General features: G+C 36.7%; 1 protein-coding gene across 15 annotated transcripts in view; it reads left to right on the top strand.

Moving 5' to 3' along the window:
• fhod1 (formin homology 2 domain containing 1) overlaps window positions 1-12,923 on the top strand; it is a 46,806-nt gene that overhangs the window by 10,983 nt on the left and 22,900 nt on the right. For all 15 annotated transcript variants that reach the window (XM_079589683.1, XM_079589685.1, XM_079589693.1 and 12 more), the window contains exon 4: window positions 11,424-11,491. In XM_079589683.1, coding sequence (XP_079445809.1) covers window positions 11,424-11,491 — 68 coding nt within the window. The remainder of the gene's footprint in view (window positions 1-11,423; window positions 11,492-12,923) is intronic.

The following is a 12,923-nucleotide window of genomic DNA, read 5'->3' as shown; positions in this document are numbered from 1 at the left end:
TTGAATCATGAAATACTTCCTTCTAAAGAGGAATTCAAATGTTGTAAGTGGAAGGAGAGAAACAAAGAAATATCACTTTGCACAGAAACAATGTAATTAATCACGTCCTGTACTCAATCAAGGATTTTTTTTTCCTCTTTTTTTTTTTTAATTTGAAGTAAAAATTCAAAGCTTTCCTCAGAACCCTCACCTTGCAGGTCCTTGCCATATTTAAACTTTCTGCAACTGGATAAATATCATATATTTCATAAATAAAAAAAACACAAGTAATTTTATGGCATAAATCATAAATATCATATTGTATGCCGTACATCAAGTTTTGTAATATTTAAAGACGAAAGAGATTCAGTTCTGAGCTGGAGAGTAATGTAATGGTCATATTTCCAGTTTGCGCACTTTTTGTAAAAATTGTATAACACATTTTTTTTAATCTGCATTAGCTTTGGGGTCAGTGGTTCTCAACTTGTAAAAAAAAAAAAAAAAAAAAAAAAAAAAAAAAACGGGACAAACTTCTAAGGTGGCCTGAAGATTAATTACAATGATTTAAAATGGGAGTAAGTTAGCATTAAAATTGAGCCAAAACAGCAAAAAAAATCAAGATATTTATCTTTTAATTCATCTCAACTTTTTTTTTTTTTTTTTTTTTTTAAATCTGATTCCCGCTGTATTGAAATACCTGGGTATTTAAGTGTGATATTTAGACCTCGGAAAGTCATTTAAATTAAATCTCACAACTCATAATGGGCATTTTATATTGATTACATATTTTTTTTCAGTTATGCCATTTAAAAAAAAAAATTATCAAGTAGAAGTTGTGAGTAAATAGTATGTGTATATATATATATATATATATATATATATATATATAAGATATTATGAATGTATTCTTAATCCTTATCAATCATGATTTTTTTTGGGAAAAGTCATAGGGCCTTATTATATTGCTGTGGATAATGGAGGTTGGTAAGGTTGGTACTGCTTTAAATAGCCCTTTTTGGATTTCTGGTTTCAGACAAACTATAAGATGTAATTGCAGTTTGTTTAGTGCTTGATAAACTGCATGTGTAATATTGAAGCAACAATACATTGCCAAATAATAGATTTTGATGTACATCCAAATAAAAACAATAATTAGCTTCATGACATGTGCTTTACTTTTAATTTAATTCAAATCGTTCATAATAATCACGTTTGATAAAGCTCCTGAATAGCATGAGTAAGCTCAGAAATAGGCTGTGGTGTTTTTTAAGTGTTTCCCAAGTAATTTTCTGTAGGAGGAACAGTGTCATTTAAATTGGGAAACAGGAAATGCCATGCTGCAGATAGGTCATCCCTAAGGCCTCAGGCTTCTATTTCTCACTCTGTTTATGTGAGGCTGGTCAGTAGCACATACTGTTTAAATTAGCAAAGCTAACCATACGTCTGTCATTAGCTTTCATTCTCTAACACCTCTACAGGCCCCTCTCCCTCGCACAGACACGTGAACATGACCCACAGGTCACGTTCATATTCAAGTAAACATTTTATTTAATCACTTCAAGTGCTGTTTCAAACCTTGACATGTACATTGTGCCAAAACAGGACCGCTCTGTTTATTTTTAATTTGATGCCACCCTGCACACACTTAACCCACTCAAATACCTCTAAAATCTCTTCTTGTGTGAGCTGAGAGAGTTAAATATTTAAGCTGTAAATGGAAGAGGCACAGTTCTGGATCTAACTAAACTGTTGTTGGCTGATCTGCTTTAAATCGCTGTGTCTCCATACGGCAGGCTTCCCACAGTCATGGGAAACCTGGAATTATCAGGGACATCCCAGGCCTGGAAAGGAGTTAAATCTTTATGGAATCGACATTTCTAAAATGAATATATCTTTTTAGTGCACTTAAAAGGAGTAGTGAACCCAAAAAAGTCAGTGGGGTCCTTTTTTTTTTTTGCTGGACACAATGGATATTAAATGGATGTAAAATTATTGAAACATTCTTTAAAGTATCTTTAAAGATACTAAAGTATTTTTAAAGAATGAGGACGAATAATGGATTTTTGTCAAAAGGTGTGGGAACCCATTAAAGGCAAACTGTAACCCTGTCTCTGATTTCTGCATGTCAGCTCCTCTTGTTCAGACTTGTCGGCTCTCATATTGTGTGCTCTGAAAGAAAAGGTTATAATCTGGAGCTCTATAAGTTTGATTGACATCTATTCCAAATGTCCTTTCCATTGAACGGACTTCACTGTAGCAGTTCGTAAATGGATATATTGACTTTTTTCAAGACTAATGTATGTAGTTACAATTGGATGAAAAAATGATTTTTTTTAGGGGGGTAGATTGAAATGTTATCCACCCTCTTACACCCCACCGCCTCCATTGCTCTGAGCTGGTTTTCTAAGCATGGCTGGCAATTGTTTGGTCCACCGGGATATGATGGTGGATTAGCCGGACCCGCAGGCATCCTTTTGATAAAATATTTCTGTGTAGAGATACAATGCTGTATGCCTGCAAGTACTCCATGTTCCAGATTCAAATTTAATTTTTCCTTTCAGGCTAATCAGAAGCTAATGTGCCAATACATGTACTGTGGGTTGCCTAAGTCTGCAAAACTCTGGAACATTTTTCCATGATACTGCAAATCCAATTTTAGCTCCCCATCTCTTTTTCCCCCATCTGTGCCCAAGTCGTTTATGACCATTAAAGCTTGATCTCTCTCTGTGACATCTTTTCTTACATTGTGTTCCTCATTCAATTGATAGACTCTATCTAAAGCATCACACTCACCCCTGAAGCATTTCACATCCCTGTGTTGGCATCTCTCTGGGGGACTCCTCATACCCTTGGTGACTCATTTAGATCACAAGCTTTCATACCTAGTGAAATTCTTTCATAATACTGGTGTCATGTTATTTTTTTGCGAGTCGGTGCTGGTGTCAAATCTGGATCAGGATTTGTCAGGGGTCCGGTGGATGTACTATGAGTCATTAGCCCAGGAAATCCTGCATCTGTGTCTGTCAGAGTTTACATGTATTTGTCCAACTGAACCAGGGATTCCCAAACTTTTTTTCAGCGCTCTTTGACCTAAAATATTTACCCCATGAGATTTTAAGTTAATATTTAATTTAATATCTCATTCACATGTTCAGTTTTCTAATGTTGGTTCATGGTTATATGACATGCAAGTAAACAAGTAAAATATATATTATTATTTTTTTGTGCATTTTTATGATGTAATTACTAGCTTTTTATCAAGTCACAAGCCCAAGTTTTGGAATCCCTGATCTATGAATATTGAATATTTCACAATATTATTTAATCGATTGGTTGGTTGGTTGATTTGAATAATTGACTTAAGATAATGTGAAACGGTGTGCATTTTCAATTGTTAATATGCACTTGAGGGAGATCTCCTAAATTGTGTCATGGAGCTACAATTTTCCTCCATCACGTCTTTGATGTGAGAGAACGCATGCCCAAATGGTCAAAACAGTGTTTTAGCAGAAAAAGTCTTTCTATTATATGCAGATTTTGACTTATGTGAAACTTCAGAACATCCAGGCTGGCTGGCTGACATGTTTCTGCAGATGTTGAGAGTTGTGCATTTCCATGCATTTCCATTTAGACAGTATGGATACTCAGCAAGTATGTATAATTCACAGTTTTGTGGATCTTTCAATGAATATTTATCTTTGTTTGTGAAAAATGAATTGTAGATGTAGCTAGCAAAACACCAAGATAAATGGTTAGATTGCCAGGGAAACTGCCTAAAGCTGAAGCAAGTTAATAAAATGAAGCAAGGATAAAATGTCTGCCAAAATGCATAAATTAGTGTAAATGTAAACTTATGTTTGCATGCTAAGTAAAGCCTGCAAACATGGAACCATTAAGCAAATCATGTCAAATTGAAAAGCATTTTTAAAAGTGTAAACATTTAAGCTTATCAGTCAGTATAAGGATATTTGTGCCTTTTCTTTCCACCCTCGTGCTTTGTGTAAGGTGTCAGGCAGGCACACTTGGCTGTTGTCACTAGTTTAGTAATGGGGTCCATTCTTATCACCTACATTGGCAGCAGTGACATAATTATTTCATGCTGTGGTGCTCTTGGCTCAACATTCACAGCAGCTTTGACCAAATAAGTTCTGTAAATAGGGCCTTTTATTAGTAGAACATGTGCCGTGTTATTTTAAAGAGATGAGAACATTATGGACACAACGAAATCTTTAGTCCCCAGACTATCCCTCTCTATATATACTAAGTGGTTACACTCATGACCTTTCTTGTGTGTTTTTATGTCTGCTCACACCTGGCGTCAGTTTTAAGTCATTAGCGTTTCATCCACTGGATTTAGGGCATGCACGTTGTTGCTCTTATAACAGAGGCCAAGATCCCTACTGCAATAAGTAGGGTTTGAAGTCACAGAAGGCAGTGAGTGATAAAGATCTGTTCATGTGAACTTAAGTGGACACATACCCAACAACAGCACCGTTCACTCGCTGGTGGACAAAGAGGTCAATGCTCAAAATACTTATTTACAGAGCTCTAAGCTTTACACATGATGACGTTGATAATGCAACAGTTGAATCAGCTGAGTAAAAGTATATAATTTAGCATGCAAGTCACATTTTAATAAGAGTAAACTTTCCCAGTTTAGGGACCATTGTAATGGTCAGGGATCAGTAACTATTAAGCACTAAAGTTTAAAGTTGAATGAATTTAGGTTGTCCTGTAGCAGATGTCTCTTGTTGAACTATGCATAGTTTGTGGTCTCATTTACTGGTGATGATGTCTTGAACATGGTCGTAGATTCTGGGAATAATTTAGATTACTCTTTTTGGCAATGTGCTCTGTGCATGTTTTCTATTGATGCAGATCAGAAAAGAGAACGTGTTTTTCTAGTTTGCCCTTATAAGGCTGTACAGGTTCTGTCTTTTAAATGGACTGCAATCAGGTAACCAAAAGCCAAAAGGTAGGTTTACACGACAAGGATGTGCTAAAAACGGAAACTGTTTTTCTTTATACAGATGACAACGTTATCAATATGATCCCCGTTCACACGAATCTGTGAAAACGACTAAGAACCCTGCATTATGCATGTCAGACAAGTACAGTAGTTGGCGCTGTTACTTTGTAAAGTACTGTAAGACTACGCGCACATACGCATTCTTTTATGTACATTATTTGTCTGCTGGGTTAATTTAATTTTCACAAAGCCAGAACAATTCACTGTAATCCCAATTTTAGAATGTTCTCCTCTGATATAAAGTCCCTTTTTAATTCCTTAATGTCAAATGTCAAATCCTTTGAACACAAAAGGTTCCAAAAAAACCATATCATCCTTGAATCTGTTGTAAGGAACCTTTCATTTTTCATGAAGACAAAATGTTATATTGTGTTGATTTTGTGTAATTCTTATTACTTGTGGTGATGTCCGTATGCCCCTCCCCAACTAAACGCGTAATACGCATGTGCATGACGTCACCGTTTTCACAGATTCACGTTTTTGTAGTTTACACAGAGATAAGGGTGTCGTTTTCAAAAACGTGCACTTTAACTTTTGAAAACTGGTTTCAGTGTTTTCAGGCCACCAAAACGCTGTAGTCGAGTAAATGAACGACCAAGACGCAACAAAAGTCTTCCGTGTTTAGTTGTAAACAGCCCATAAATGTCTAATCTGCAATCTGTTGTTGTGGCACTGCTAAAAAGGACTTTTAACTGGTCTTCACAGGCTCATTAAACTCTCCATTGGAAACCTTCACCCCTGTCAAATTTTTTTTTAGTCCGTGTAATTATTTTGTCCATATGGGCATGGAGCATAAGTTTATTTGGGTAACTGCAGTCAGGATGGTATGGAAGCCCTAAGAGGCCATGGATTATTTATATTTTTTATGTTGTTTTCTTGAGATGACGACTTAATTTTCTCGTGATCTCGAGATAAGTTGTTTTCTCGTGATCACGACTTATTTTTCTCGTGATCTCGAGATAACAAAAGTTGTTTTCTCATGTAAAAAAAAAAAAAAAAAAAGAGTTATGAGCATTTAGTGAATTAGTTTCATTTGGAAAACCTTGAAACCGTGCGTCATCACACGCCTAGGTGGCGGTGGCGCGCCCAGTGATGCGCTTCATTCCGAGTATGGCTATGTTCACACTTAGCGTCTTTTTTCAAACTGCCAGCGTCTGTTCTACATTAGAACCCTATGGAGTAAACCGTTTTTTCAAAAAAGTCCTGAGCGCTTTTTTAAACGCCACCGCCGGCGTCTTTTTCTGCAGCTCAGAGCGTCTTTTAAAGTTGAAAAAAGTTTAACTTTTCTGAAAAGAACGCCCTACGTCAAGCGCCTTTTTGACAGCTGACCAATGACAAGTGAGTAGCGAGACCTGTCGTTTCCATAACAACAAGAAAAATGGACACGGTGCCGGTAGAAAAACTAATCGTCCTTGTTTCGGAGCACAAGGAGCTGTTTGATATGAGTACACAACTCTATCATAACATACATCACAAAGAGGCTGTGTGGGCACACTACTGTTGCAGCTGTTGTTATAGCAACAAAAGACGCGCTCGGCTGCTATTTGTAACCGAACGCGCAGCGGTTTTTTTTTTTTTGCTAAATAAACGCCGTTGTTAACTTTTTTTTGTCAAAAAAGACGCTAAGTGTGAACGTAGCCTAAGTACGACGATAAGGAAGCCATCACTGCAGCGCTTATCCTATATTGTGTTCTACGATAAAGTTGTAGACCTTACAGCCTTCCTACTCAAGTGTCGGACACTAATGTAATGAAACAACTTTTGTTATCTCGAGATCACGAGAAAAATAAGTCGCCATCTCGAGAAAACAACATAAAAAATATAAATAATCCATGGCCTCTTAGGGCTTCCGTAGGATGGCATGTGTAAACCGGTCAAACAGAAAGTTTCTGTACTGCCATTGGTTTGACCTGCAGTGTTAACCTTTGACCTGCCTTGGGATGGAAGCCTTTTCAGATGTTCAGGTTTAGTTTACACTCCCACTGATGTTAAAAACATAATCTTCACGGCAACTAAGACTGAAGAAGATGTAGCATCTTTGTGTCTGTGGCTTTACACAACATCCTGTTTGAATGCCTACATCACTTTCTATTCTTACCGTCATATGGAATAGAGCAGTATAAGGAATCACCGCTCACAGCATATCGACTTTCAGAGGAGCAGGTCCTGAGAAAACATATGAATGGGGGTTAACTGAGGTAGAAGATTATTTCCATAGTCTTGCCAGACTGCCACTGAGAATAGCACTGGTGTGTTTGGCAAGAAATGCTACTGTGGTTTGTCTTCATTCAAATGTCATGCCTTCAGTAACCTGTTGGGAACATTTTGTTATGCTACATTCAGATTATTGAGGTTGAGCTTTGTTTAACAAGTGCTTAATCTGATTTGAAAAGATAATTAGTATAGCAAAACTAGAATGCTGAAGAAGGCCCTTCTGTGGAAGCCAAGTGGTCCATATGATGTTTTTACATAAAGCACTCCCTATCTGATTGCTTTCCTCTGATTGCTCAATCGAGGGAACCAAAATGTGCATGCTTGTTTGTAATATGGTGTTTATTTTTTATTTTTTATAATATGCTTATGCTCATCAAGGCTGCATTTATTTTGATCAAAATACAGTAAAAACAGTAGCCTAATATTTACAAATAACTCTTCTTTTTATTTTTATTTTAAAATGTAAGCTATTCCTGTGATGACAAAACCAGTCTTCAGTGTCAAATGATCCTTCAGAAATCATTCTAATAAGTTGATTTGGTGCTCAAATTTTTTTCTTATTATCAGTGAAAACAGTTGTGCTACTTATTATTTTTGTTTTTTAAGGATTAATTTTGTATTAATACAAAGTTCAAAAGAACAAAAATTATTTGAAATGTAAATCTTTTGTTACATTATAAATTACTTTACTGTTTACATTTGTTCAATCAATAACTTTATTTGTTAGAAACAACTTGCTGAAAATGGTTTCTTGCTCTTCTAAAATACTAAGGCATTTTTTACAATGAATATCCATTGTAAAATGAAATATGAAAAAATGAAAAAGCCTTTTTTTGCTTTTGCTTTCATCTAGCCACTATTACAGCTGATTGGACCATTATGGCGATGATGTAATATTGAGGCGACGTGCAGCAATTAGTGCTTTCAGTGTAGACACTGGCCCTGTCCCAAATGGCACACTTACAGTATGCACTTTCGGTCTTATGGACTTACAATGGCTCCTGCGTGCGCATGTCCGTTAAGTCCATGAGACCGTAGGGTTTCCCAGGGTTCCGAGTCTGCCGACAGTCAAAGTGTTATGTCATGAAAGTGCGGACTTGTAGAAAGATTGCAAGTGTTTAGGGTGCCATTTGGGCAGGGCCACTGTGCTGATCAGTTAATGTCATTGTCTTTCTAAATGTCTGATCCCGCTGGCCTAAATTAGTAGTGCTCTGTGTTTTCAGGCCGTTGTGATGTCTGTTGTCTTCCCTTGTGTCACTCTTCCCACGTTTCCGTTTCCTGACAATAATGGCTTCCTGTGCTGAAACCCTCATACAATGGGCTTGACTGCCTGACTAATACATGTCTGGAGGAATTCTTCTTCCTATAATGCTGATCTCATATCTTTTACTCAGGGTAAACTGACAGGATGGCTGAACGTTAACAGTTATTGTCTCTGTAATATCTTTATCCCAAAGCCTCTGTCTAAATGGTGTTCTTGAACTGATTCTGCTGTGTGAAGATCAGTTATACTAAATCACTCAATTTTTGTGTAAAAGTTAAACTGTAGAGACATCGCAAATATCTTGTTCTTGTCTTGAGTTGGGGCAGCAAATGCAGAAACAGCGGGAGAGGCCATGTGAGAATAATCTCATTCAGTGTGACATGAAGAATGTGCCAAGTCCCAGTTTCTCTCAAGGATTCTGTGTCCTCTGTCATATTTGGTTTTTGTCACTCGCTTATCCTCAGACGAACCTAGAATGATCCGTTTTTGAACCGATAGTGTACAAATTATATATTATTGTTCATCTTTATTTAAGAACCAGTTTGTGAACATTTTATTTTTGATATCATCAGGGTTTTTATTAGTGTTTGTTGTCTAAAATGTAAGAAAGTTACTTCTAAAATGCAAGAAAAATTAGTGTCCCTAAAAAATCTCCATGTGTTTTGGACTTCCCCCTCAGTTGATTTTTATGATGATGTGATATGTGATCTAATTGGTTTAACAGTAGCTGTTTGCTTTAGTCTCTGTTGGTTTACCCTGCATGTAAGAGCATCAGAGGAACAGATCCTTTGGTGGTTACATGTTTGTGTCATTTTATTTTCAGAATATCCCCGTTTTTATATCTTTCATAATATTTTGCCCATCTACCCTCACTTCTTTTCTTGTCATTCTTCATCTCTCTCATGAACACACAACTGTGGGAATACTGTGATATTCAGCCTCATTGATGTACAGTTTTAGACTGGGAAGTTTATGGTACCACATTTGCTGACAGTGAATTTTTTGGCAGATCTATTACCCTGTATAATAAGAGGTTGAAAATAATTTATTGAAAGGATATATGCTTGCATGTGAAGAATGCGCAAAGTATATATTTTTCTTAGTGAGATGTTGAGAGAATATGTGTGCCACAATCTCTCCATAAACTCATACTTTCTTCTCTTTTTTTGTGTGTGTGATGGCATATGACTTCCTGGCTGCTTGTTGTGACATCCATCCAAGCAGCAGCATAACATTTATACGGTCTTCATGAATGCCATATATAAGTGAACAGTTTGTGTTGTGCGAGCTGATGTGTGTTTGGGGACCATCGGTAATGTCTGTGTTCTTTTGACACTGAACTGTGTGTGACGTTATCAGTAGCAAGCAGCTGTCAGCGATGGACTGCATCATTCTCCATGCTGTCATGGACTACCACTGAGCTCAGATGCCTGGCTACACACACACACACACACACACACACACACACACACACACACACACACACACACACACACACACACACACACACACACACACACACACACACACACAGTAACTACAACAGAACACATCATAGTGACAGACTTTTGGTCTTTTCGTTGTCAAAACAAATCCTCAAAACATTATTCGAAACCCATGCTTTTGCTAAAAGCCAGAAGCTCTTCATCTGACGTGCTTCATGACATTACATCAAAGGTTCAAGTGGCCAGTAATATTTGATTCTCGTGGGACATTAACTTGGGCTCAAAATATACAAATATTCACTGTTCATGACCAGTCTGTGAATCAAGATGGTATCAATGTTCTCTAGAAACCAATTTTTGATGGCTATACCAAACATCTGCCAAGTTGAGTTTTATACGTTTATATATGAATTTTAAAGCTGCTTTGCAAACAAACAGTGTCTTGAGGGTCTATTTTGTGTAGAGTCGTTTGCTGGGAGTTTTGAAACTCTTGCGCTGCTGTAGAAAACATTGCAAACACTTGTTTACAAATGATGCTATTCCCAGGCAGTGAGGAATGACTGTTTATTAAGCGTGTCAGCAAATTTTCCAAATGATTAATTGGTGAATCATTGTGGCATGCGTTGTTTGTGCATCAGTTTGCGTTTGCTATTGAGGAAGATCATGTGTCTGTTGTGCCAGTTTCTTTCAGTTCTCACATGCTAACCAGCTGGATATAAAAACTCAAATTTAATTCCACCTTTTTTGATGGACAAGTTAACCCACATAACGAATTGCTTATGAAGCTGGTGGAAAAAATGTAGAAGGCAAAAGATGACAGCTTTTAAGGAAAATTAATTCTAAAATTGTTTTTGATTTACTTTACATTCCCTTCTATTTGTGATATTTCACCCTCTTGATTACTATACTTTTGCTTCAAAATGTGGAAAATAGTAATAATAAAGAATGAGTTGGTGTATCAGGGAGTGAACAAAAATTTTGAATGCTTATCAAGAAGGCGAAAGTTCAGTGTTTAATTGTTTTAGTTGAATGTCTTTTTGTGTGTCATGACTAACCTGTCACTCCAGTGCTATTTTTGTGAAAGGCATTTATGTGACTGTTTACAGGCAGTCAGGGACACCACCTCTCATTTCCTCCTAAATTCCTCAAAATGATAAGCTAGTGAGAGAATTCATAAGATCTGATGCTTAATAATGCCTTGGTTGTATCAATGCAAATGATTTACTTGTATTTACCACCACAGACTAGATGAGTGGTAAGTGGCAGCTGTTGACACGAATGCCTCAGTCATACTGTAGACTTTAATCTTTATGTCAGTAGGTAAATTACGTACAGTAGGTGGCCATATTCATTGCTGAACCTCATCTTGATGAGGTGTGTGTTAAAGTGCTCTTTGAGTGTGTCACTGCAAAAACAATCTTTGCCTCTTAGGTACAGGTTGTTGCCTTTGTTGATTGACTTATGACTTATTTTCTCTCTCTCTCTCTTATAGAGAAGTTGTATAACTCCCATGGCCCTGAGCTGCGGCGGTCCTTGTTTTCTTTAAAGCAACTCTTCCAGGTGAGATCATGAAACACTCACAACAAGAGAAAAAGTGATATGTGATTGGCTTGTTAGATATTGCAGAAAGTGAGAAAAATAAAGAATAAAGTTTACAGACTAAAAGAGTGAACCTAGTAACTTGATATATCATCCAGATATGTGTATTACAGTGGAGTTTATGCGTGATCCCTTCCACATTTAGCTGAAGGTGTGAGAAAATTGATCAGAAAATATAATCCTGAGGAAGTATCCCATAACAGGACGATGCAGTATTAATACAATCCACTAACATTTAATAGATTCCAGAAGCTTTAAACACATTTAGTGTATTTTTTTATATAATATACTAAATTATATGTTTACTATAGTACATCATTTATTTAGATCATGTATGTATAATACACTAGGCCTATATTATAAAATAATTAGATGATTGGCAGATAGAAATATGACAAAGTATTGTAGAAAGCTACTGTTTGCTATGGAAGAATACTTTAGAAGGTTTTAGAAAAATAAGAAGGAAGGTTAAAAATGTTTCATTTCAAATCATTCATGGATGACAGGTCCCTAGAAAATAACACTGATTTCCTTAAAGGGGTCATGAAATGGACTTTTATTATTATTTAATAGGTTCCTTGAGGTTCACTTTTAATGTTAATAAAGCTTTTGCTCAAAAAACAAAACCAAAAAAATATACAGTATATGCGGAAATACAATTATTTTCTACCTTCATTCTGCCCCTCTGTCTGAAATTATAAATTTTTAAGACTTTAAGGCTTATCAGTAAACGGCCACTGTTATTGATTGGCTAACGTCAATGCATAGGAAACGGTATCAAATCCCACTCGCTATTGCACGCGGGTAAGTGTTTTGAAAACATTATCCATATAATACTGTCCATTACAGACAAAGCATTATGAAATCATTTACTTGTGGTTTGTGATGCAGCTGCTGTCAGATCAAATACAGTTTGCTGCTTCATCTGTCAACTAAAGTTTACAAACCAATCTGCGGTCAAATTCTATGAACATAATCCTCCGACGCCATTATAAATAAACCACCCACTTTTTTCTGACGTTGGTATCCTTCTGAAGTCTGTAAAGAAACTCAAAAGAACCATTTAAACTGGACACGTCAAAGCGAACGTTCTTTAATTCTTCCATTTGTCCTTTCGACAAACTCAACTGTGTGGAGCATGTCAGAAAGTGTAAAGAGAAACTGTAGACAGTGTCAGTGATTATAATGGGTTCCATTGCTTTTGATGTGACGCTCACATCCAGTGTAGGCAAGTGTCGGCCGTTAAACGACTGAACACCAGAGGGCGGGGCCTATGGAGTGATGATGGCAGTCATATTTAAACGCTTTTGCCCGTGTGACGTCACAAGTCCCCCCATATCCAAACGAGCCATTTTTGGAGCTTTGTTAAATAAAATCTTTGTTCATAATGAGG

The sequence above is a fragment of the Phoxinus phoxinus genome, assembly GCF_949152265.1.
Source record: "Phoxinus phoxinus genome assembly, chromosome: 2".
In the NCBI taxonomy this organism is placed as follows: domain Eukaryota; kingdom Metazoa; phylum Chordata; class Actinopteri; order Cypriniformes; family Leuciscidae; genus Phoxinus; species Phoxinus phoxinus.
The sequence above is the reverse complement of the archived record's forward strand: the minus strand, read 5'-3'. Positions and strand labels throughout refer to the sequence as shown.